Here is a 26,934-nt window from a genome sequence, read left to right as displayed (position 1 = left end):
AGAGTCCCATTAAACACTCTCCCTGTCGTGTGCTCCAGTCTCCCCTGGGAATTTCTGCTTCTGACTGTTGTACTTTGGGTCACTGAGGCTTTTGTGCTGTTAGAGCAGTTCCCTGGGAGGAAGCACAGCCCCATCCAGACCTCACTGAACTGGCTGTCTCGGTGACTTGCTCTGCTGAGTATCATGACATGTTTTCCCATCATGAGGATTTTTGCCAGGTTGAGATCATAAAACTTCAGCCTGCAAGACGTGCAGAGGCTGGAGAAGAATAGGGCTGATTAATTTGTCATAATGGCAAAGTGTTCTTCTGTCCTCCTTCTCCTTCATTACAGAGACAATAATTCATTTTCCCTGCAATTTTTTTCCAAGTTCACTGTTACCTGCTGTGATCTGACTTTGGCTGGTGTTAATTGCAGCAGAAAAGCTGCATCATGAAAAGATATGAGTTTCTGCTTGCTTTCTCATTGCTTTTAATATTTCCTCAACCTTCCCCCTTGGAGGGGAAAGATAAGGCAAAAATTTTTTTTTTTATTTCCTGTTGTTCCTTGCTCATCACCCTCTTTAATAAAACCATCATTGCAAACAAGAAATGTGGGAGAAGCACACGTGTTTCTTGCAGAAGGGGTCAGGGAGCAATGACTTTCCATGTGAACTTTGTCTCACCAACCTACATGTCCTATCAAATGTTGATCCTTTGCTCCTTTTGCATTGTTGTTTAGTTTTGAGAGAGATGGATTGTATTTATTTGCCCTTCTGTTAAGCCACAATGGAAATTAAAGCCCGTAATACAGGAATGATACATAGGAGACCTAAATTTGAATTTCTTGGGGCGTCTGCTTTGAATCTGAGGCAGAGACTTGATGAGCAGATCCAGAGGTTCATCCAGCAATTGCAGTAGGCTGATACTGTGAGATAAATGGTGCTTTTTAATTCCTTTTTCTCTCTTCATTGTTGCCTTCTTTGAGCTGGGTATGTCCAACTGTGGCACTTGCAGCATTTCAAATCAGATTAGGTGGAATCAAAGTGAAATCAGCACAAGCTAAATGTAAAAACAAAAGGAAGGAAGATGCATTGAAGGCTTCACCTCTGTGTTGTGACTCTTCTCTTTCTAGAAATACAAGATGTATCCCATATCTGGCTTGCATTTGAAGCATCTTCCTGCTATGTTCGGTGATAAAAGTGACTGTGAAGCCTGGCTCAGTGCTGAGAGATCAATCTCTCAGTGATACTTTCATCCTTTATCAGCTGGTTGAGAAGAGCTATATTTTCCCCCTCTTTAGAGCAATGAGGAGGAAGCAGAAGCAGCTCTAGCTGTGTAGGATTGATTGAATCAGTCCTTACTCCTAAGCAGGGGGATATTAGGATGAGTTAAGCAGCTCAGCCAGCTGGGTCTGGATGTTTGGGTTCAGTATGGGAGAGATGGACATACCTCCTCAGACCATGTCCAGTGTGATCTTGGCTGGGTGTAGCTCCAGGTGAGATTGAAGCATATAGCACTGTGTGTCTTTGGAATTTCATGCAGCTAATGGGACAGCCTGGGGTGGATGATGAGCCACAGAGCTTTGTCGTTTTCAGTGCTAAGAAATCTCAGTCCTCCTCTGGGCTTTCCTTGTTTAATAACAAGGTTCAAAATTCTGACTTCTTAGCAAACCATGTTTATGGGCAGGAAAACAATATCTTAGAGGTACCAAATGTCACCAGCATAAAGAAATGCTTACTGATGATTTTCTGGGTGAATCAGTTGCTTGGTTTGATCTCATTCCAGCACCTTCCAGTGTGATCTCTCTGTGCCCCTGGGATGTGCTTTCTTTCACTTCCCTCAGATTTTCTTCTTGCCCAAATGAGGTGCATTTCCATGCTTTTTCTTCTTATTCCAGATAGGCTGTCTACTCAATACACTTTGTCTATGTTCAGTGGTGAACTGGGCCTGATTTTTAGAGGTATTTACAACCAGTGATTTAACAATACATGCATTTCTAGTCATGTTTTCAAGTCAGTAATTCAGAGGCATTGAGTTATTTTTAGTTATGCCTACATGTTTCTCTGTACTCGAGAATTTTGTCTGTGAATGAGAATAACCATGCCTTGGCTCATCCTGAAGTCTTGTGGCTTACTGTGGTAAAGATATCTGATGCTATGGTAAAGAAACTGTGTCCTTACTGATCTGCTCTCATTTCGTTTGCAGCCCTTCTGGGTGCGAGGTGCTGGCTGTGGACACAGTTGAACCATTTCCTTTTGGGTTTTCATCTCCCCAGCTACGGACCATGACACCTCATGTTCAGGCAGCTGGAAATTGCACTGCTTGTCTATTTACTCCTGAATTTGTTTTGTTTTTTTTTCTTTCCTAAGCCAAATTTGATTCTACCCTCTACCTATATTTCTAACTCACCAGCATCCACCCGGGTTAGGGCACTGAAGGGAATGATGCTCCCTCCTCTCCTCTCCCCCCGTCCCTCCCCCTTGCCTCCTGCGTGCTGCTGTGAATAATTCCACCCCTGCTGTGGCTGCCTTTCCTGCTCTCCTAGAGGAGCTTTTGTGAGGCACACCAAAGGTTGGTGCTTTTCAGGTGGCTTGTCTGCAGGGCATCATCCCTGCAGGGTTGTGGTTCTCCTACTGCTGCCACCCTGGCAGCCCCTTTCAGGCTCTTGGAGCCATGAGGTGGGCTCAGGGTGGATCCTTTAATCTGTAAGAGAGCTCAGAGAGTCACTGGTGCTGCTGTTGATGATGGTTCCCTAGTGGCAGTGCACCCTGCTGAAGCAAAATGCTTCAGGAATTGATGGAAGATGGTGTCCGCTGTCCCTGCTCAGATCACAAGTTTGCTGTTGTGCTGCAGATACCCCCCTTCCTCTCGGGTGTCCTGCTGCCCCCCTCTGCATTGCCCTGAGTCACCACAGCACCCAAAGGAACGGGGAGGGTGCTCAGCAGGTCCCCAGGCCCTTCCTGCAACTGCATTCAGGACACCGAGCATCTGCTTTTCTCTTTCCACTCCCTGCTGTTCATCTTGTTCCTGATCACTCTCCTTGGGCTCCCACTTTCCGTTAGGACTCCCTCACTGCCTCTGTCTCAAAGAGGAGGCTTGCAGAAGGCAAAATAAATGTTTAGCACAGCCAAGGCTTTGTGTCCTTCGTTGTATAAACAGTTACAGTCATAAAGGTGTTGGGCTTTTTTGTTGCACCCAGCAGAGGCTTCCCCTTATAAAGGATTTACTGTTCTCCAGGAAGACAAAAGACAGAGATATGAACCTGCAGAACAAATTCTTTCCCTGGAGCAAGAATATGCTTTTCTATAAACACGTGGATGCTGATGTGGTTAGTGAATGAAATGTTAGGAGTATGAAGCAGATCAGACCTTGGTGAAGCAAGCTGCGAGGGGCTTTGCAGGACTGTGCGTGTGAGGTAGCAAACTCAATTAGACAAATATTGTAGGATCTACAGCATAGCAGGAGCACAAGGAGGGTTGGGTCAGCAGAACTCTGCCTACCACACTATTGTAACTGGCTTCACCCAAACAGTCAGGATTTGGTTGGATTAGGAGAAGGTGGCAAACCCCAGCATTGGAAAGAGACCTGAGAGGGAAAGGGAAAATTGACTGAAGGCTCTTTCTCTGTTTTTTTCTCACAGTTGATTAACCAGAATAAATGAAAGGAGATGGACTTCCACCCTTAAAATGCAATTAAGTGTTTCTGTTTGCATGTGGATGCTCTCAGGATGCTGGGAGGGTTGGAGGTGTGTGCAGTCCCTGTGCTGAGAAGTTACCCTAGGGCATTGGAGGATCTCGTGAGTGACGTATAGCCTCTGAGCAAGTCCTTGCAGCCTGCCAAGAAAACAAGAGATTTGGGTTTACTGAAAAACGCAGAGATTTGTGGTCATCTTACCTCTCTTATCATCCAGGATGTTCATATTCCTGGGGTGCTACAAGTGCACGTTCTCATCTCTGCAGTCCCTTTGCAGCCTCTTATGGAATTTCCTACCTCAGTGTTGCTCTTGCTGAAAGCTTGCTGAAAGTGAGATGGATAATTGGCACCAAGTTTCTTCTGAGGTTCCCTCCTTGCTGGTTCTAAAAGGGGTAGACTGAAACAGAGGAATTTTTGATGCTTCACCTCTCTTCATCCAGGCAGCCCACGAGAAGCACAACATGCATGATTTTGTACCACTGTTAGTCTTCCAGCACATATTTCCCACAGTGATGCTCCTCCAACTTGCATGTTGGGCAGCCAGAGGAGTTGCTGTTTTCCATCTTCTACCTCCAGCCTGTCCCTCCCTGCTCCTCAGTGACGTGGGCTGCTTAACAGGCTGCTGACAAGTATCAGATTTGTTCTTGGGCACTGCTCCATGTTCAAGCAACAAAGCTTACAAATTAAGCCTCCTGTCTTGGCCAATTTTGTTTCTCCACCTGGAGAATTTGTTTCAGCCTGTGAGTAACTCAAACATCTGCAGTCCTGGCTGGTGCCTTCGCCAGCAGCTCTCCCACTTGAATTACCTGGCTCCTCTCCATTCTTGAGGGCTGCATTTCTCCAGGCAGGACTATGTCCCTAGATATCACGTGCCATCCAGGCTCAACTTTACTCATTCCTTTGATGTACTTGGACTGGAAATGAAGCCAATCCTGAAACTGACTTTTTTTTTTGTTTGTTTTAGATTTAAAATTCTTAAAAGTTCTTTACAGCTGCTTTCCAGGAGTCCCTGATGGAGGAGTTCTGAGATCTGTGCTTCTTTCTGCTCACTCTGAACACTATTTTGGATTCAATACATGAAGGCTGTTCTCCCATTTTAAGATATGAGATCATGTGTAGCTCAGTGATATTATTCTGAATGAGGAGCTAATTACCTATGTTGTTATTACGAATCACTAATCATCAGCACTATTAGTGGTAGCAATGACAGTAATGCTATATCATCTCTCTCTGCCTCTTCTCTGTGAGTGGGAAGTGTTTCTGTCTGCTTTCTAAGCAGAAAACCTGAATTGCAGTGGTTTAATGGTGTGATTAGTCTTGCAGCAGGCCTGCTGTTGCTGGCCCTGGGACTGTGCCATGAAACCCAAGACCAGGAGGTGCATTACATGATGCTCCATCTCAGCTCTCTGCTGTCATATAGGAAAATTAATCACAGACTCAAAGGATGAAGGTTGTGGTTTATTTATTTATTTTGTTTCCTTTTTGGTTGCTGTGACAGTATTTTTAAATTTAAGAATAGCATGGATAAAGTACTTGTAAGAACTTCATTGGCTTATAATCTTTTATTGACCCTAGTGGTTACTCATAGGTTGACCTTGTCTCTTTTGTGGCTGGGGGAACTCTTGAATTTCCCTGAAGTGGCTATTTCAGTGCATATTTACACTGAGATTTATTTCACTCTTCTACCCATCAAGGTGATAAGCAAAAATCATCCATTTTCCTGATGAATTTAAGTACTGACCACTCTTGAGAAGAAAAATGTGACACATTGAGCTTGACTGGATAACATGTGGTTTCCATGATGAATGCTCTTTCTTTGATTTCTCTTTGTTCCTAATGTCTCTATAGAATCAGTTATTCACAACTGTCATGTTGTAACTAAAATGTGTTGTAGACATCTACCCAGGCAGAGCTCGGCTTCCTCCAAAACAGTGTTTGTTGCTGTGCTGCATGTAGGAGTACTGACCTTTCAGCTTTCCTCCTCTTAATGCCTATCTGGCCAGTGCTGAAAGATTAATACTTTGGAGGGGTTTGGGGGCATGTGGAGGTTGACAAGAGCCAAGGATGAGAATGGGTGAACATTATTACTCAGTCCAGAACTGGCCAAAGAGTGGAGGACCAGCTATGAAGAAAGTCCTGGAGATAAAGCTGGGCAGGAGGCAGCATATTTCTTGCTCAGGTTGACTTTCTGGTGATTTGGGAGATTTTTGCAAGTCAATGGCATAAATAGCAATTATGTTGAATAAAAGAGGAAACTTATTTACTGCTACCAAACATTCCAATGGGACTTTCTGGCAGGAAAACTTCAGCTGAAATATTTTTAGATGAAATATGGCATTTTGTTATATTTCCCCCCCCCCCCTTTTCTTTGAATATGTTCTGAAATTTTGTTGAAAAGCTCTCAAACAGAAATTCTGGGAGTTTTCCAGTTGCTGCAAAGCGGGGAATATTTCAGTTTCTGAATGGTGATGAATGTAGTGGAAGAGAGACACATGCTTTTATTAATACATTTCATAAAGAAAAACAGAGTCTTTTGACAAATTCTGACTTTGTCAAACCCCTCTCCTGGAGATAGGAGAAAGAGCAAGTAATGCATTAATATACCAGGAAGAACATGCATCAACACCCTTCATTCTTCAACCTGGATGTTTTTGCTACAGCTCTCTAACATTCCAAAGCCATTTGGTGAGACCCAATGTACTGTTTTCTCCTGGAAGTTGCCTTCCCAGCCTCTATGGCCATGCCAAACCTGCTGTCCCTTGGGAACAGGAGCACGCAGGTGGCTTTAATCTCAGCAACATTCCTCACTGGTGTCTTGTGAAAAACATGCCTGGCTATACAGAAACTACGGAAGGTTTGCAACTTAGCACAGTTTCTCTCTCATTTTCTTGCATGTTTAAAGTTGAGATTAAAGGGACAAGTCCTAGGTAGCTTTTACTGTCCTTAGGCCAGATAAGAGCTGGCAGAGGATGAAGAGCTTTGCAAGAATAGCTCTCCCTTGCTTGCCCGAGGGGCGAGGGAGCGGTGCCACAGCTCATCTGCTGCCCTTCTGCCTGCTGTGGTCCTTCGTGGAGCTCCCCTCCGGGTTGTTGTTGCCTCCTGCTCCCCTCTGGCGCAGCCCAACTCGGGGAAATTTGTGGTGACATGAGCCTGTAAGGCAGGAAGCGTGGCCCCTCCACGTCTGGCAATTCAAATGCATGTTGTCACCTTGTGCTGTCTGATCTCATTCCTCCCGCTCCAGAGAGAAATCAAAACTGAGAGGAGGTCTGTGGCCCCAACCAACAGGCACTGAACCAGAAATGAGAACATTAAAAAGGAAGAGGGAGAAAATCGGCGATCCAGCTGACACGTGCAGGATTCCGAATCACCCGGCAGACACGTGCTGAATGCCGAGGAGGAGCTGTTGGTTCAGAACGATGTTTTGGCTTCCCGTTTCAAGGATGGGGTCATGGGTTGTGCTGTCAGGTGGGGAACAGGAGAGGGGAGTCAGGAGACTGGGATGCGCTGCAAAAATTGAGATAACGGCTCAGCTGATGGCAGCTCTCATATCAGTGGCTGGTACCAGTGTGTGTTGCAGTGCTGAGCCAACTCCTCCCCACAGTCCCTTCTCCGTGGGTCAGACAGCCCTGCCAAATGAAGCAAAAGTGTCAGCTTTGAAGGATGAAGTGTAGACAGTGAATATAAAAGCCGACACTTGCGCCTCCTTTTCCCCCCATTCTTCTGCCTTCCTCCTCTCTGCTCCTTGCTGGCTTTTGAGGAACATGTGTGGGTAATGAACAGGTGATTAGGTGCGATTTTGGTCAAGAGCAGTGGTTAACGACAGGTTTGCAACAATTCACAGTGAACTGAAGATTTGAAGGAGGCAGCAGAGTTAAGATGTCAAATGAGAGAGTGAGTGAACCGCTGGTGTACATGAGGGACAAAAGCCTGATCCCACATTTAACCATATAGGCTAAGCTATTGTGGGAGTCACTCCAGTGTGTGCTCACAGCGAGGTGTTGCAGAGGCTGGTTCAGAGCTCCCTACATGGTAGATGAGCATGTACATCTCCAGATGGGACATCAGAAGCTTCCCAGAGGCGATATAAATTAGCCTGGGGAAAGCATCAGCATGGAGGTCTTGGGGTGGTGGCTACACTATTGTCTCAGCATCATTTCAAACTAGGATGTACTCGGGCAAGAGATTTTTGCAATGGTTGGATGAGCCTTACTTTCTGACCTCCCTGTACAGTTCTGTTCTAATGATCTGATATCAAGATCCTTGCTTTCCATGTGATTTTAGCAAATCGCAGGATCATTGTTACCCTCAGCCCAGAGCACCTGGACTATTTCACCTTGACCTCAGTGTACCCATCTCACTTGTAGCTCTCATTTGACTTATGTTTGTCAAAGTCATCTTAAGCCTGGGAAAACACAAAGAAAGGCAAACGGGGAAGAGTAGATCTCTTCCAACACCAAAAGAGTGCTGGTGTCTGTGACATAATATTGTGCTCCTAGAGGAAATTCTGCGGAGTGGAGAGAGGTGGAGGGCAGTTTTTAGTGTTGGGGATAATTTGTATTGTATGACTGGCCAAGTGTATGTGGTTGCGCATCGTAATCTTGTAATGGCCCTAGAACACGTGGCCCTAGAAGAAAAGAAGTGTGTGCACATGGCATTTTTCAGTTCTCTTTCTGGATGAGAGAGGCAGAGAAACAGCAGAGCTATAAATCATGTAGTAGTTTTTTGGACAATAACATGTAGCATGCTATTTCTACCTGCTACTGCTGTCATTGACTTCACAAACTTTGTGAATACAATCTGAAAGACAAAATATGGGCTGTATATTTTCCCTGACCAGTTGTGACATGTGCTTTCTCATTCCTCTCTCTCCATAGTGAATTTGCCAAAGAACGAGAGAGGGTAGAAAATCGTCGAGCTTTCCTGAAACTCCGTAGGCAGCAGCAAATTGAACGGGAGCTAAATGGATACTTGGAGTGGATCTTCAAAGCAGGTAAGGCAAGAGATCTCCTGGTCTTGGTTCAGTATGTTTTGTGGCAAGTAGAGTCTGCTGATGACAGTGGACAAGGGCCCCAGAACTAGTCCTCCTCATTGCTGGCCACTGAGGTAACCCAAGACTAGAGAGGGCCCAGCCAGCACTTACTGGTTTTGTTGGGCTTGTTTCTGAGCAGTCACAATAAAGTTATTGCAGAAGATCTCAGTTTGGTTAAGCAAAAATAAAGGAGCTGGGCCAACTTTCTTTATTGTTGAGATCAAAGCAATTGTCTTAATACTGTACAGTATAAAAAGTGATACAGTGCCCGAAGTCTCCACAGTGGAGAAACTGTTCCCTTATATAAGTCATTTATATTTTATTTACTTTCCACCACAGCTGTTTTATAAGCCTCTCTTGCTATGATGGTAAAATACACTGGAGTGTCATTTTTATGAGCTACAAAGATCGCTTGTATGGAACTCACCCCAGCACATATTAACATTGCTCTACAACTATTATAACTGAACATTGCACTTTATTGTAAGCCACGAGCAACTTTAACAAGGACCCAAACACACTCATTTAACAAAAAATACCATGCTTTTCTTTTCTTTTTTATTGAACAGTAAAGATTGCCAATAACCTTTCTGCGTTATAGAGTAGCTGATACATATATATATATATTGACATAAACACAGTGCAATTCATTCACATAACATCAAGAAAACTTCTGGGGCTGGTTTGCTTCCTTGCTTGCTTTTCTGAGAAGCTGAAACATCTGAGTAAAGTGAAAATGCCTTTTAAAACAGTGATGAGGAAAAAAATAAGTGGTGGTTTCTCGAAGAGATTTTCAGGTGTCTTTCTAGGCAGGTCAACTTCATCCTTGCCCTTTAGAAAGGGGGGAAACTGAGGTCCAACTTTATATAGTGACTTGCCTGACATCAGCCCATAGTCCATAGCAGAACTTGGCACTCTGTGGTGCTCCTAAGCCATGGTTTGAAATCCGTACTGATGCTAGTGGCCTGATGTGCTAAAATGTGTTTGTGCAAGCAAGTAATTGTATAGCCACAGCAATTCACTGCAGCACTGCACACTCAAAGCTGTGTCCAAGATGGGTGCCGGAGCATCCTGGTGCTCTGCTGTGCATAAGGGGCTCTTTGTCTGGATCTACAGTTTCTGTTTTACGTGCACAACCTGGGTGCCGGTGTTTGCAAAAGCATTTTCAGATGGCTCCCGCTGCTTTGCTTCTGCTTTCTCCGCCGCAGAGCTCTGCCAGCCGATGCGCCCAGGGGAGGTCCCCCGGGGGCACAGGGGGGGCGGCTGCGGGACCTCCCCACAGGGCAGTGGGCAGGGCATGTGTTTTGACAACCTGGCCAGAGAGAAAAAAGACCGGAGCATTGAAATGTAGGATAAGAAGAAGTAGCAGCAGCTCGTATGGCAGATTGAACCCATTATTTCCCATAGTGCCGTACAGAGTGACAATCGAGTGCCGGTTGTATTGACGGACTTTTATTCACTGTGACTGTTCAACAGCAACTGTCCTCAATTAGGTGACCACACTTCATTCTGTGGTTCTGTAGGATTCAAAAAAAGAACCATTCACTTTCCATTTATAATTTGTCTTTCCATTTGTTTACAGCTTTTGTGCTACCTCAAATTCAAATTAATTGACGGTTTATCCAGTGGCTGGAGCACAGTGCACCGTGGTTCGCCCTTGGCTCTAGTGCCGTTTTGCTTTTCAGGTTTTTGTGATTTCTCAGTCTCTAAATCCTGATCTCCCCATCAGTAAAATAAAGATGAGAATTCCCTTGCAGGGGTGTGGGTTGCTTCTAGTCATTTTGGTGACTGCTCTGCCAAGAAGAGCTATGCACAGGTCATTAGCTGAACTTGTCTGAAAGTTGAGGTGGAGAAGTTATGAAGCATACAGCCAATCTCTGCTCCAACTTTGCATCCCTGTGGGAATGTCTGGCTATTCTATTTCTGTGTTGCCAGGGCTGAATAAATGTCACATCAGTGTAGAGTGAAACTGCTGTAAAATGCCCATTTTTTAATTTTGTCTAATAGCACAAGATTCAGGAAGTTTTCTAGAACAGGAAAGTATATACAAAATAGCTGAATCAGGGAATAATAAAAATATTCTGTAGAGGTATTGCTGAAAATACAATAGCAATATAAAAAAAGTTTCCTAGTACAGATGAATAGTAACAATAATTAAAATCAATTTAGCGGTGTTAGTAAATATTTAAATACAAAAGGTAGAATGAAATTTGGGACTGTGCTGTCAATGAGGATTTCCCATTTCTGTTTTACAGGCCAAGATTTCAGCTATGAAATGATCACGAATTTCCAAACTAGATAGTCAGTCTTTCTTGTCCAGGACTGTGTGTGGGACAGTGGCCAAAGCAAACTGCTTGGGTCGGGGGGAGGAAAAGAGCCAGGGAGGTGATGTTCACGGACAGTCCAGCATGTACAGGAATCTCTTGCAACAGCCCCAGGCAGTGAGATGTAATAAGCTGTTTACATAAAAGAAAGAGCAAAAGCTCTTGGTATTCTGCTCTAAGGTAACTGGAGGATTTTGTTATTATTTGTCTAAATATCTAATTGTTTTAATATTCTTCTAGAATCCTTGACCTATTGAATCTTGTAGCAAGGAGTTCCACATGTTAACAGCTAGTTTGATTTAAAAAAAAAAAAAAGAAACACAACCCACCACAGTATGTCCTGTCCTCGATTTTAAGTCCATTGTCTTTCTGCAGTGAGAAAGAAGAAGAGCTCAGGAGTGCACTTCATATTTCTTGTTACTACTTTTCTTTCTTTGATCTCTCTCTACCTTGTTTCAATTTATTTTCACTGCTCCGAAGCATGCAGAACCAATCTACTCAATCCCCTCTCTTCCTATGGAAGTCTCTCCAGGCTTCTAATATTTGTAGTATCCTTCCTGAGCATTTTGTATCTTTTTCTCATTTATTTCCGATGCCTGGTAGGAACGGTGGAAAGCTGTGTTCCAGCAATTTATAAAGTAGCAACTTAATCTGATTGGTTTTGTTCTGTTTTGCATGTTCTGAGTAGTTGCTGGAGCTGGAAAGGAGCTTTCCTTGTTCTCAGTAGTACTTAATTTTTTACCTCAAGGACTGTAACTGGTTTAGGACTGAGGAAAGTATTTGAGTGACCAAAATCACTCCTTCATCTGTATTCTACCTCTCATTTGTCAAAAATTATTTTAATTTAATGTTGTGCTCATCATTTATTGACCCCTCTTGATTGTTTTTAATGTTTCTCACAGCCTTCTCTTTGTAATCTGAATGATGCTATATTATCTCTTGATGCACATATTGCATTAAAAAGGTGGTTCAGATAAAATTTTGGTGTTGTTTGCTATCAACCCTTTCTTATACTGAAATTGCAAATTGTTTAGTCTTCCAGAAGAAAACAATGAGTCTTTGTTTTCTACCTCTTACGTGCTGTCTGAGCATGTTCCAGACCTGGTCTAATGACCTGTCTTACATTTGTGTTGTAAGAATGAAACTTCTTTAGTAGCCGGGCTCTTGAGTAACTGACTTTTACATTTTTCTTTTTTTCTAGTGGTACTTTCAATTTTTTTTCCAGTAGTAAAATAAGCATATAAAAAGGAAGAAATTATTAATAAAAGTGCTTGTGAAGTTTTCAAGGAGGTACCCTGGCACAGCTGAAAGATTTTGGTGCCAGCTCACTATTGATAAATCACCAGAAGTGCAGCTGTGGTTGAAACTGAAGCAAACATAGCTCAGGCTGTTTTAAATGTGAATTGTTTAATACAGGCAGCAGCATATCTGCTTGAGGGATCTATAGCAAGGTGTTTTAAACAGTGACAACCCTAATGTGCAAATACTTGTGTGAGTTATACTTAATACAGGAAGCCTTAATTGATGAAGTGCTTAACAAATGCCTTCTTAACAAAGGGTTGGGTAATGAAAGCGAAAATTATAACACAGATAATGTGCTGAAGGACTGAATTACTCAAAAGAAAAAAATCAACCCACGGTCTGAGCAATTTCCTTAGAGTTTGAATTGACTTTCTTCACTTTGGATTATACAGAGGCCAGGTATGAAGTTTCTAGCTTTACTTCTTCCTGAGGTGCATGTTGAAGAATGAATTCATAGCGTAGTTAGGAGGTTTTCAATATTTTGAAATGAGATAACATGTGATATCATGTAAAATTCCCATATTATGAGGGCAAGACAAAGCAAGGAAAATTGTAACTCAGTAGAGTCTTTTGGAGGATGTCAAGAAGAAATGTCATGGTGCCTTAAATGACTTATAAAACCGTGTCTTCAAATCTGTAAGATTTTCAATCTTGTAAAACTAGTGTGAGTTGCAGGCCAGAAACAGTGATCAAATCCTATAATTTCTTGCATCTTACAGAATTTAGGCCAAAAAATTGTAAATTTTTAAGGTAATTGCCATCTCAAGCTCCTAAACATTGATTCTTTGTGTCACTTATAAGAGAACGGTATGGATCAGTTAGAAACAGACCTGTAATCTTGAATTTAATCATGAAGAATAAAGGCAACTGTCTGTTTTTTAGTAGATTCTTTAAAGAGACCAACTCCTCCCACCACTAGAAGTCAGCTGATATAAGTGTAAAAAGCAATACTTTGTACTGTGTTGCTCTTCTAGGCACGAGACAACAGTTCTCTTCCCCAAACGCCTCTTCTTCAGTTCAACCAATATCAAATAAAGTCTTGTTGGTGACGAGCAAACCCTCTCCTGTTTCACCCCCTGTGTGCTGGGAGAGGCTCTGCTTTTTGTTTTGTGTTTTCCTTGGGCTCTGTGCAAAAGTAGCAAGTCAATTTGAAATTGTGCCTTTCAGAGGAATTAAAAAGTGGTGAAGCCAAGCAATGTAATCCATGCAAATGATTTTGCCACCGCTGCTTTTTCCATTAAACTCCTCAAAACTGTAGCAACTATTAGGCTGTCATGCTGCATTTCCAATGGAGAGTGGAGAACTAGAAGTTCTCTGCACAGAGTAAAGCGCTTATAAGCCCACAAATATTCTTTTGAAGATGTTTCTCTTATCTTACAAGGACATGCATCATTTTGAAAACACTTTGCTCGGAAACTGAAAGTCTTTCAGTTCAGAGCTAATCAAGTTGCATGTCTTTTGCATTTTAATTCTTTCCAAGTCCATCTCTTTCACACAGCACTGATTCTGTTTCTTTTCGCCTGGAGTAAGCAGGCTTTAGGGACGGGTTTAATCTGTCTCTTCTAGCTCGCTGTAGGTTGAATGCCATTCCTTGATATGACAAAGCTTTATGAACCTCAGGTTTCAGATTTCTGTAGAAGAAACAGAGCAACAATCCCCTTGATTCAGCTTGGAAAAGATACCTACGTCAATGAAAAAGGACAGCAATGTGTGTGAGATGGGAAGGGAGGATAATTGCCAGAAAGACAAATTAGAGTTCCCCATGAGAGCGTGATGGCTTCTTCTAAGCGATGCATTTTTATTCACTTTTTTCTATTTAACAAGTCTGAAGCTTCAACAGTTAAATTCAGTTGTTCTTCCTTTTTTCTAACTTCGGTTGCCTGTTGAATGTGAATTATTTCCTGTAATCTGCCCTTTTGAGCCCACAATATCCTATCTCCCCATGCCAAAGAGAAAGAGAAGGGGCACTAAGTTTCTCTGCTGCTTTGCCTATATTGTTCAGCTTGCCAGTTCTTCAGTATAAGGTTTGCCTTTATTTCCAGTCTTGTAACATGCTGTGTGTTGTCAGTACTTAATGTTCAGCAATTAATCTTACTGCTGAGACATGTCTCTGATATCCTAGCGAAGCCCCTGTGCCTTTGTTTGGAGGCTAGAAGTTGCTGATCTGATACTGTCTCTTTGTTGAATATTTCTTCTAATGTAGAGGCACTGTTGTTTGGAGGTTTTTCAGGCATTCTAATTATCTTCTTCCAGTCTCTGTGTTACAGTGATGACTAAAGGAAATGCAACTTCTGATCCTCTGCTTAGGATGCTGTATGGTTAAAAAAAAAAAATAAAAAAAATCCTAGCAGTGATGACTAGCCCACTGAACTGTCTTTTTAGTAGGCTAAAAACCATGTAGGTTTTTAAAACCATGTAAAGCCCCACTAGGGTAGATGTGGTCCTTTGGTTTCCCAGAGGATACAAGATGTCAAGGGAGAGAAATAGGGAGCAAGAGTAGAAGAGAGTTGGGCTTGAGGGAATTGCATAGGTGAATCTTGGGGTTTGTTTATTTTAAGGGAACAGTAAAACTGAGCCCTGGTGAGATATGTCTGTGGATGGAGATGTGATTGGACACCAACTCAGGGCCCTGAATTTGGGGCAAAGACTCAGCTGGTTTGCAGAGTTGTCTTGGAAGAGTGTGTACTTTGTAGGTGAAAATACATTGATACCAAATTGTTACACCTTACAAGTTCTGAGATCCCACTGGCACTGATCAATTTGGTTTCTGAAACCTCAGTATGGCTAAACTTCTCATCAGTCTGACCGGGGACACAGGTGACACTGGAACATCAGATGGCATCAGTAAAACATTGCAAATTGTGATGATGATGATGATACATCCGTACAGTTCACAGTCCCTAGAGGTGATCTGGGGACTCAGGAATGTTCCTCCCTTGCTGCCTAAAAGACAGTGGAGAGTCATGACAAATTGTTACAGGAACATGCAAAACAAGATGCCACTCAGAAACAGGGGAAAAGATGAATTTCTTTTTCCTACTTGGAGATCTTTGAAAGGAACTAACACAATGATTTTCCTCCTGCACTGATACGAATGAAGCACAGAACTGAGTTTCCAGTGAAGTGAATAGGCTCTTTCTTTCCTGGAATGTTTTTGGGTTTTTTTAATAAGACGTGACTGAAACCAGCAACCCTCAGAGCACTGACCAGTTTGTGTGTGAGCCCCTGAAGAACAACTGCCTGTCTTCTGACCTTTGCTAGCTCATTATTTTCATTGCTCACCACCTGCATGGCACTGTCTCTGCTCCCCGCAGTAGCGTATATTAGTCCATTTAATTATCAAATGGTGTTTAAAAGTCAGCTTTTCTTTACGGGAGTGGCAGAAGGGCTCCTTTGGGATAAGCTCACTTTCCCATGCTTGCTCTTTGTTGCGAGACCTAAATGTACACTCTACTCCAAATGGTTTTGAAATATCACTGCAATTTTCTAGCACATAGCATAGAAAAAAGCCCATATCTGCATTGTGCAGAGGAGCACAAAATGGAGAACCCCAAAGTACTGATGATTGAACTAATCCCCAGATCCAAAAAAGTGCAGAAACATTTGCGTGGCACTATTGATTCTGCTGGGCTAGGAGCTAGACTTCTTTGTATGCAGAGCCCTGTGCAGCAATGTAGGTATATCACCTTCAGATATGTCATAAAGCTTTTAAAATCACACTCCATGAGCAATGTAGGATTTAAAAAAAAAAAATCAATAGGAAAGTGTCCAGTATAATAGCATCTCAAGTTCATACTCCTTCCAACACAGGTTTGCTTTTTGTTTTACATTTGCAGGCCTTTTGTCCATCTGCCTTTGGGAAGGGGTCTTCATATCTAAACCATTCCTTCTATGTGTTTTAGGGCAGTCATATTTGTTGTTAATTGCCATTTAACTCTTTCCATATTTTTAGCCCCCATACAGCTTTTCCCTAGGCAAGACTTCAGAAGAAACTTTTGCTTCTGAGGTGCCAGTTTGCCAGAGAAGTCTCCTGAACTGCTTAAAAAAACCCATTTCACTTTTCTGGCCTGTCCTAAGAAGCCTTGGAAGACACCTGAATTGTATTGGCTTGTGGGTTTCTGGAAGTATTTCATGCCTTTTAAAGTGCAGACTTTTAGCTCACCTGTCATTTTTAACACTCTTGTGGCTCTCCTTTCCTCCCTATGTCTGATGCACTAGTTTGCACATTCTTACTTTGTTCTCCTCTGCTTGGTTTTCCAGTCTTCCTCAGTCCTGGATATTATTTTTCAGCCCTCTTAATTTGCTGTCTTATTAATATATCATTCACTCCCTCTCCCAGATGATTAATAAAGACATTACATAAGGCTTGTGTGGTAGTGCTGATCCCTCTAGTATTCTTCTAGATGGCTTTCAGCTATATACTTTGATGTTTGGCCTGTGGTTCGTTTGGTATTTTGTGGGGTTTTTTTTAGTTAGATTTCCATCTAGGCTGGCTTAAATTGACTTTAAAGCAAAATTTTGTGGAAACACAGTGTCAGATGTTTTAGTAAGATCCAAAGTTACATCTGTGCCAAGCATGTGAAAGAGTTTGTCATTCATAGTAATACAAGAAAGTGTACAGTTTACCAGCTGCCAACTCAATATTTTGTTTGCTTTAGATTGTCCTTCAGAAAATTCTCACATAATTTTACAGCATCAAGCTAGAATCTGTGGTTTAGACTGTATGAACTGTATGGTTTCCAGTATTGGCACAGTGTGATGTATGCTGCAAATTGACTTGAGTGATGACATTTGCATTGTGAAACCTCAAGAAATTTGGTTGTTTTTCATGCAGATAGAAATAAGTCAGTTCTAGGAGGTTGTTTTTTTCAGTGTTTTCTGAATTCTTTTACTGTAGGAAAGTATAAATGTGTATTTTGGAGATGACTTACACAGGGATGGAAAATCAGTGGTGGTGTTTCTCACACATGTTGCACAACCTGAGCTGTGGTAGCCGGAACTCCCCCATGGAAACTTTGCTGTGGATTTTATTTGGACAAAGATTTGATATGATGGATATTTGGTGATATTCTGTCCCCTGTGATGTGGCACAGCTGACACGCAGCAGCTGGCCCTGCTGGTCTTGCCCTGTGCCATGAGGCAGAGCTCCATTCCCCATGGGCTGAGTCCTGGTCTTACTGATAGAGACAGAAGAGCAGCAATGGGTGTAGAGCATCTTTCACTTCTCAAACACTCTCTCCAAAGTGGCTGGGCATGAGGGACCATCCTGTGGTTTGTGGAGACCTGTGGTCATGCTTGGGTCTGAAGGAAGGTTCTTGGTCTCCAGAAGTCCCTTGTGGATGATGGTTGGGTAAAAAAAATGCAGTGGGTGGTTGATTGTGAAGAGGGAAATTATGGAATAAGTGCTACAGTCTTCCAGTGGTTTGTCTGGCCTCCTCCCCCTGTGCAAGAGGGGGGGCACAGGGTGAAAAACACATCTCTGAGCCATTCCTTCCTACACAGACTTGGTGTAACTGTGTGATACAATGTGGTAAGGTTGATGGCAGTTGGGACAGATGCCTGTTGCATCCAGCTCAGATGGTTTTAGAGCAGGGATGTGATAAATCTAAGGTTGAACCTCGCTGTTTTTCCTTTTACAGAGGAGGTCATGCTGGCAGAGGAAGACAAGAATGCAGAAGAGAAATCTCCTCTGGACGGTAGGTTGTTTTGCTGTGCAGTTTTGCTCTTGTGGTATGTGAGAGGTTCATCTGCTGTACGCTGACATGGCTTTCCGTTGTAACCAGGAGGGTGTGAGGAACACGCTCTTGCATGCACTGCGCATAAGTTGGGCCAAAGAGTCCCTTTTCCCATATTGGGTCTTTTTGAGGTTGCAGATGGCTGATGAGCAGTTACGTGACACACCACTCTGGGATGGGGATCTGCCCTCGGGGTCGGTTGGTCCCTACGCTGCCTGTGGGACCGCAGCGTGACAGGAACACCCGTCAGCCTCTGCCGAGCATGGCTGGCTGTGTCTGCGTGCAGGTTGTGGTGGGGGTAGGCTGCAGAGCGGATGTCAGAAGAGAAATGCATTGACCGAGAGAAGGCAGGGCTCTCAACCGAGGTTTCCAAATGGATTTGACAAAGAGACTAAGACCCCTGTTACTTGTAAGCAGTAAGACATAACAGGGTGTGGTGATCCTACCTTCCGACGTGTGACCCTGGCGTTGCAGGACGGCTGGAGGTACCGAGCTTCGGATGCAGGAGCAGCGGGGCTATGGGGACTGCTCTCCCTGTGCCTCCAGACCGATGAGCTCTTAGGATGCGACAGCCAGTCAAAGTTCAGTTAAAGATTCTTCCCTCTCCCTTTTCTGACCATCTTTCGTCCTCCCATGTCTCCTCCTTTCCCCTCCCCTCCCTTTCCCTCCTCTTTTTTTTTCTCCTCCCATTCACTGTCAGGGAGGGCCGCCTCGGAAGGGCCGATTCAACAAGGCACGGCACCGGCAGAGACTAGCAGCGGCAGCAGCTACAACAGTGAGTGGATTGCAAATCACCAGGGGCTTAGGTGGCACAGCGGGGCAGCGCTTCTCCCCAGCAGCCCCGTGTGCCCAGGTCACCGGCGATGCTTCCCGGGTGGTTTTGCACCTTGTTCCGAGCCACGCGGCTCCTTGGGGCATCAGGCGCCCGGCTGCTAGCCCACCTTGGCCAACCCGGTGACCTGTGCTCGGGGAGGACTTGGGGATGGAAGAGCTGGGGCTGAAGAAGGTCAGGGCTGAGGCGTGCTTGGCAAATCTTCGTGCGTGTGTGCGGGTGTGTGGGTGTGCGTGCACTGGGGAAGTTTGTCCAGCACTGTGGGTGCAGCCAGGGCTGTCAGTCTCCAGTTGAAATGAGTGTCTGGAAGAGTAGTCTGAAAAGCTGAGTGGTGTAAGCAAACTAGAGGTGGGTACAGGCCATGGAGTAAAGACCCGGGTGTACTAAAGCTCCCTCTATACTAGTAAGGTAAAGGAGCCCAGCGGTGTTCCCAGCCTTGCAGCCAGCTGGTATGGAGCAGCCCACATCTGTGCTGGTAAATTATCTTAGTCTCCAAAACAGAGGGACATTGCATCCAAGGTGCCCATAGAGATGGCACGACCTAATTGCTAAACACATGCAGGAGTTATCTGGGGTAGAAGACAAAGAAGAGGGTGCTCAATTCATGCCAGGGAGTGTTGTAAAACTTTATTCCCAGGACTGGTTATGTTCCAGTGCTGGGGAAGGCCCTGGACATGCTGGAGTGTACTGAGACAGATACTGCCTGAACGACCCAAAAGCTAGTATTTCTGGGACTGAGATTCAGCCTACTGCTGAGTGGGGAAGAAAAGAGCAAAAGCGGTTATTTGCAAAAAATTGGATCTAGATCACAGGTTCAGAGCATCCTCTCCTCTTCAGGCCTCTCCGAACCTGGGTGATGTTCTGGGTGTTTCCTTGAAGTGAGAAAAGCACTAATGCTTGCCTTAGCTGCGGAGGAAGAAGCACATCCGTTTCTCTGTCAAGGCAGGGAAATTTGTGTAGAGTGAGGGGATCATCTCGTACAAACCTACCTCCAGGGTAGTCGCTGCAGAGTGAGTGGGTTTGCTGTGTGTGCCTACTGAACAGTATGTATCACCACACCGTGGGGTGTCTTACTGCTGATAGAAAATGGTGCTTAGTTACTGTATGTCTTGAAGCTGTTGCAAACCTGTATCAACGTATTTTTTTCTGCTAGTTCTCAAGGTTTTGCAGGTAGGTGGTCATGGGACCAGTGTCCACGCTGTTCCTGCGTTACTCCTCGTGCACTGGGTGAACAGTGCAGACCTCTCCGAGCCTTAGGCCACAGTTCTCTTTCCCTGCCGAGTAAAACGGTGTAGCGATGCTTGCCTTCCCCACAAAAGACGCGGTTGGACAAAGTGTGTTTTCAAGGAGTTATGACATCCCCAGAGGGAAGGGATTGTACAGTGGGTGCTATTAAAGAGTATGTTCACTGATTTGTGGCAGTTGCTTTTGATACAGCGTTTCTGCTCCTTAAGGCATTGCTCTGTGGTAAACTGTATCCGAGCACCATAAATGCTAACTTCTTAATGGTGCACACTGTAAACAACATTAATGTTTTTAACGGATAGGAGCACTCATCTCATAACCCACTGGGGCTCAGAAAGATTCAGTGACCCTGCCCAGCCTTTCTGGTGTGCTAAAAGGTCCAGCATCTGCAGTGACTCCCCCACTCTCCTGCATCTGCTGGTGTGCAGTGTAAGTGAGCAGACCTCCAAGAACTAGAAGGTTAAATAAATAAATGACCCTGGCATCAAAGCACATGGAGGCCCTGCGAGGTTGTAGGTTGTCTGATTTGCTCCAGCTTACCCTTGTGTGAGAGCTTTAAGCTGGCATTGGGAAGTAAATGCTGGCCCTGGAGAGTGAAGGGGAGGGGGAGAGAGAGTCCACTCTGAATGCTCACAGGGCATTTTCTCTTTAATTTGCACACAGTGTTGAAAAGAGCTGCAATAAAGAAGAGCAAAAATGACCTGATTCATGCTGAAGAAGGTGAGGACCATTTCACAGACATTTGCTCCGTTGGTGAGTACTGGCTTCGCATTCCCCAAGGTTTAGATCTCCACCTAAATGTGTTCATGCCGTGTTTCCTCCGAGTGGCTCCTTTGCTCCAGAAGCTGCAGTTTCAAGAAGAACTATCACTATTCCTGCAGCAGCACTCAACTTACCAGAGGAAATAGCTTCATGGCTTCACCCTCTCCCCCACGCTGCCCTGCTCAGCTATTGCATGCTGCACCCCTTGAAAGAGCCCTGCCAAAATGCTTCGACAATCCATGCTGTGTTGACCATACCATGATTCTGCCTGGAACATGCTCATTTATGCTAATGAAGCCCAAATACATCAAATGATACTGCTAAGCCTCATCTGTTGTGGGGAGGAGAGAAAGTGGACACTTAGTCACAGCTGCCACTAATGCACAGTGTATAGTTTTGCAGCCTTTGCCGTGCAAGTGGTTACTGGGAAATGCTGGGCAGTGGCTCTAATTCTCTCAGTCTTGCCTTAGAAGAAGGTCTGAAAGCAATTCTCCACATTTTTAAAACCAGATGTGAAGATGCACACCTGTGTGCATGCAATTACCCACGTATCTCCAATGTAGAGTGTGGCATCCTTCACAGTGAAGCACTGATGGTGTGGGTTGATACCCAGCCCTGGAGAATAAGACTCTGTCAGGCCGCAGAGGTACTGTTTGTTCTGCAGTGACCAGGGAGCCAGTTCCCTCCTGAGACGTTGCCCGGTGGAGAGGCAGGAGGCAGGCCTGGGGTCTGCAAGGGCAGGCAGGCTCTGAGCACACAGCACCCTGCCTAAGGGTTGCTCTTCGGACATCAGCAGAAAGTCCTTTCAGCTGTGGGCTTTTACTTGCTGGCTGGGGAGACATCTTCCTGACTGCTTTGGAGTTAGCTGTTTTGCTTATTCCTGTCCCTGTTGTTTGAGTCCATATTTTGTTTTGCTGCTGAAGCAGCAGATGTTCTCATTATCTTCCAAAGAAATGTCTTGGCATCCCAGTTACCACAAAGCAGCAAATCCTGGATGCAAAAGAGTAGCAGCACAAACAGTACATTTGAGAGTACATGTCCATATATGCTTGCAAGCATGAGTGCCTCATATGCTCTTTGGAAATTTGGCATTAACATTTTAAGAGATTACAGCTGCTGCTGGATTTTTTTTTTTTTTTCCCCTTTAAATGAAGACCTGGTTGCAGGAAATGAATGTTGCTCAGCATGTTACTGACACCATTATCCACTGTTGAACTGCCACAGTCCCTCAAGCTGATCAAGATGCAGGTTTTGTGACTAAACTACTCACACTTCTATGAGAAGTTTGTTTCTGAAAGAGGGCAAAAATGCAGCAACCGTATGCATTTTTGTTTTGTTTTGTTTTATTCTGAGCATCTCAGATCCCTGCATGGATAACAGGAATGGTCAATTTTGGAACATTTGTTCATGGTTGCAATAATTATGAGATCTTTGCATTCACATCCAAGTCCCCCCAGGCTCTGGGCACCCAGGCTATGCAAACAGATCTTTGAATTCAGCATTTCAGGTGGCAACGGATGATGAAGCATCTGGACTCGTGGATAATCTGATGCAGAGCTGGGAACTGTCTCGGGAGCATATGGCAGGGAAAATAACAGCAGTGCTTTCCACCTTCTGAGAGTGGTTCACCCACTTGGGAAAAGTGTTTTTGATTTTGATTCATGGAACAAGGCAGAAAGGAAGAAATGGATAAAGCAGATACTTCTGCAGGCTCCTGAAAAGGCTGAAACTTTGCATAACATAAACAATCAGATCATATGGGCAATTATGCATAAAGAATATGTTTTTGAGAAAAGGTTTTTTTGGACGGTTTTCTATAATGTCTTGCTGATGCGAGCATAAGGAGTGGGGAAGAACTAACAATATAATTACTGAATGCAATGTGAAGATGCAGATTGGAGTGGTATAGGCTTTGACAGGTCTCTTGCTGGCCATTGACTGAATATGTTGCACTTTAATTCAAACACAAGTACCTCAATGAGCCTTATAATTGCATTATAAAGCTCTATAGTGGTAAACACTTCATGGTGTGCTCTCTGGAGTTGTTCTTAACATTTATTCTTTTCTTTCCTCCTAACTCTCAGCCCTTCTTTCCGCACTAATAAGCGTGCAGCAGTAGATGCTGGCTCCTTCTGGCTTCCCACCCTCTATGCTGTACCAGATGCAGAGCATTGTCTTGATTGCCAAACAACGAAGCCTGGAGAAGTGGATGTTTTCTACCTTACTGCTGCCTCTTTTCCTGGAAGATCAGTAGAGCTAGTAAAGAGGGGTCGAAAGGGCAGCAGACTATTCCCGTGCAAATCTGAGAGTATAGGCTGGCTTGAATATCTGAGAAGTCTTTACCTGCTAAACAGTATTATGATACGGTGCAGCTGTATCTTAACCTGTAGTTCATTTTGTTGTCTTAAAGCAATAGATGAACATGATGATTTTTTTAAAAAACTGCCAAAGGAATGATTAACAGAACAACACTGAGCTTTTCCACAAGGAGTTTGTTCAAAGCCTGTCCAGGGCCAGTTTTGCATTTGGTGTGTTACTGAATGGCTAGAAATGTGAAATGAAGCAGAGAGCTTGCTTTCTGTTGGGGAGACAGCGCAGCACACTCATGTGTAGCTATGAGGCTTGGAAAACCCATTGCTGTCACATCTGGACACTTCATCCTTTCTATGGGTGCTGTGTTTGATGTTATTGCAGGATGAAACAGGGTGAGATTCCCACCCCTTCCAAGTGTCGAAATGTAAGTGTGTGCACTCAAAAACTTGGCTGCCGCAGCCAGAACACTTTGTTCATGTAACTCAGCCACCTCCATCGACAGCCCATGCCAGTCATCTGCTCTCATGGTGCTTGGTCCAAGACAGGACGGTGTGTGTCCTGGTCAGCCCTACCTGCTGGGAGGCTCCGTCCCGCGATGGGGAAGGGCAGCAGTGTATTATCTTGCCACAAACCACCTTGAAGCAAAGTTCGCTTGCCATTTCTGAGGGGTGCCAGCTCAGTGAGAAACAGGTACTGCACAGCCTGCAGCAATCACGATTTTCCCTGCTCGCAACAGCGTCTGCGGCTGTTGCGGAGGAACTCCGACGGACGCACGTGTTTGTTACTAACGTGTGCTGATTTCTCCTGCCTCAGCACTGGCCGGAGATTGCCTTTTCATCATTCGTTTGAACAGTGCCTGCTACCACAGGGAGAGAGCTTACATTAGAAATCATTTCTTCCGTCAGCTTCCTATTGTTAAAACATTTGACTCTTTTCCAGGATTTCAGACCAGAGTCGAAATGTAGCTGATATAGGCAGAATTGATACAAATGAGGAGCTGTGCCCAGAATGTGATGCATAGAGGCAGATTGAGCCCTCTGCTGTAGAAATACATGAAGTTGGAAAGTAAAATAAGGAGACTTCACTCAATTCCATAGGCAGGGTTGGGTCTTTGCCTGGTCCTTGGAGCAGGGCAAATAGGGACCAGCTTTCTTGTGGCCAGTTACCCAGCTCCAAGAGGATGTGTTCCACACCACAGGCAGAAATACCACTGTGCTCGGTATTTTCTGACCCTCCAGTCAGCTGGAAACCCAAAAGTTAAAGGTTAAACTGGGACAATCAAGATCACTTCAGAGGATTGGAAGCTCGGTTTCTTTAGCTGGTGGACCTGGACATTCATTCACAAAGTTTTAAAACCCCAGCCTTCATCCCTCACAATGTCATTGCAAGCGAGATGCCCTTGCTCAGCCCATAGTCAATGTGCCCAGCTTTCCGCTCAGCTGTGTTTCTGGTGCTTGGGAGAGGGTCTCTGTGCCCAGGAATCTCCCCCGGCCTTTCGCCTGCCGGGATGTGGTGTGGTGACTCTTCTTTCTGTCCCAGGGTCTCCTTTTGCCCGTGCCAGTTTGAAGAGTGGGAAGAACGAGAGCTCGTCCTACTTCAGGAGGAAAGAGAAAATGTTCCGGTTCTTCATTCGGCGCATGGTGAAAGCTCAGAGCTTCTACTGGATCGTCCTCTGCGTGGTCGCCCTCAACACGCTCTGCGTTGCGATGGTGCACTACGACCAGCCGGAGAAGCTCACCACTGCGCTGTGTGAGTACTGGGGACTCCACCTTTCCTCTAACGAGGTCTTACGTTTTTGATCACTCTGAGCACTGCTCTCGCATCCTCATGAGTTTTTTGGCTTCCCATGCCTCCCTCAGAGGAGGGTCAGAGATGCATTAATGAGTGGTTCTAGTAACTCGGGACTAGTTGAGTCGTACAATTCAGAGAAAATCCACCAGGACATGGTACTGAGATGGTTTGAGATGGTAATGTTGTCTTAAATGTTATCTGAAACTTCAGATTCAACCCCATTTAAATCTTGTAACATGGCAGGAGGATTTGTACTGTAGCAGGCTTTATGAAAGGAGGGGGAGTGGCTCTGTGCTTGGGTAAAGGCAGGTTTCTCTGTCTAATCTGCATCTACCCAGCGCACTGCAGAATTCATGGCACTTTGAAGCTGATCTGAATCCATGGGTGATTCTGGTTGTGGATATACTTAAAGCTCTGCCAGTTCTGATGTCCCTGGGATAGCAGCATGTACAATGGCCAGTGCTACCTGGGAGAGAGATGTCTATCTGTGCTTATAGAATCATACACTAATTCGCTACCCTTGTAGCAATTATTGTCATATTCTTTAAAAGGTTGCAACTTTACAGAAGGTCTTTTTGGATAATCATGCCTTCCTTACTAATGGTGTGTGATTATGTGGGATAGATGTCATGATGCCCTCCTGTGAAAATATGTGCAGTAGTGGTAGAAATAATACCATACAGAAGATTATACTGTATTTGTGCAAAAGCTTTTATTTTAGCTTTGTTTCTGTGGTCACCTATCAGTTTAGACTTCAGATAGTCTATAAGTGCCTTTGAAGAATGATTTTTTTTTTTTAAATTGCATAGTGTTTTGTCCTATGATGAATAATAAATTAAGGCAGTTTTCTGCAATCAGAGCCTTTACACATCACAGTGTTACACTGAGGTTGCAGACTTGCTCACGAAGCCTGTTTTAAAAAAATGTGGAAGGTGAGTGGCAGCTTTTTTGTTTGTTTTAGTTAAGGTTGTAGGCTATTACTCCTACAGCTGGAAAACTTGTAGAAATTGGTAAGGTAAGAATATAGGGACACTGAAAGTGGGGCACTGCAAGCTTTTCCTTCTGAAGGGAAGGGATGGAGAGTGGGCTTCTGGAAGACAGAGCTACTGCATTGGCTGCTTCTGACTCTATAAAACGGCCAGGAACAAATCTTGTTCAGCACTTGATATTCAGATGTGGCTAGTTCAGAGTTTGTTATGTAAAACTTCTGAAACAAGCAAACAGAGGACTAGGAAAAAAAACCCAAAATATTTTAAACAGTCTGACTTAATATTTTTGGCCTAGATCATTAAAGATACTTATCTACCTAATTTTCCTTGATTTCTGTATAAATTAGATACTTAAATATTTCTAGCCCCAGATCCTCAGCTCTTACCTTATTATAAGGAAGCCAACTTTTGAAGTTTTTTTGTATAGACCTAAAATGTCAAGAATACTAGCTGCTCTGACTTCAAAAACCTCCCTATTAATTTGTGCTGAAATATTTAATACCACCAGGTAACTGGAGCTTTAATGAGAGATGCATAAGAAGGACAAAAACTTCTTTCAGCTCTCGTTTTTTTTGGTTTTGTTTTTTTTTTTTCTTCAAGATTCAGAGTGAAAAGAGATACAGACTACACAAAGATGTCAGTCCTGCTTATTCTTTTCCTAAATTTAAAATAGGAAATAATAAGCTAGATTGGCAGAGTAATTAGAAGTTTGAGGCTTAGGATTTCTTCTTGAATTAGGTCTAAATGTCTAGGAAAAAGAACCACTTTAAGTCTTTCAACTCAAAAAAGAAGACTTCAAATTTACAAGCTCAATTTTGGGAACACCTTATGCAGTAATTTTTCTAAGAGAACATAAAGAAATCCATGAGCCAGCAACTTCTACTTAACGTTCATATGAGAACTGGAAGAGGTGTTTCTGTTGATTAGGATTAAAAGTAC

General features: G+C 43.9%; 1 protein-coding gene across 18 annotated transcripts in view; it reads left to right on the top strand.

The window, feature by feature from the left end:
- The window catches only part of CACNA1B (calcium voltage-gated channel subunit alpha1 B), a 307,336-nt gene that overhangs the window by 146,191 nt on the left and 134,211 nt on the right, over positions 1-26,934 (top strand). For 10 of the 18 annotated variants that reach the window (XR_006164766.1, XM_042786543.1, XM_042786542.1 and 7 more), the window contains exons 8-12: positions 8,548-8,663; positions 17,968-18,024; positions 18,764-18,838; positions 20,804-20,893; positions 24,755-24,964. Coding sequence is in view for 17 of the 18 variants with exons in the window: in XM_042786543.1 (XP_042642477.1) it covers positions 8,548-8,663; positions 17,968-18,024; positions 18,764-18,838; positions 20,804-20,893; positions 24,755-24,964 (548 nt within the window). In the remaining variant the exon portion in view is untranslated. The remainder of the gene's footprint in view (positions 1-8,547; positions 8,664-17,967; positions 18,025-18,763; positions 18,839-20,803; positions 20,894-24,754; positions 24,965-26,934) is intronic. The other 8 variants (XM_042786550.1, XM_042786547.1, XM_042786551.1 and 5 more) reach the window with 3 other exon arrangements.

The sequence above is a fragment of the Tyto alba genome, unplaced genomic scaffold, assembly GCF_018691265.1.
Source record: "Tyto alba isolate M040663 unplaced genomic scaffold, T.alba_DEE_v4.0 Super-Scaffold_11, whole genome shotgun sequence".
Lineage (NCBI taxonomy): Eukaryota > Metazoa > Chordata > Aves > Strigiformes > Tytonidae > Tyto > Tyto alba.
Note: the sequence above shows the minus strand (reverse complement) of the source record. Positions and strands in the feature narration are given on the sequence as shown.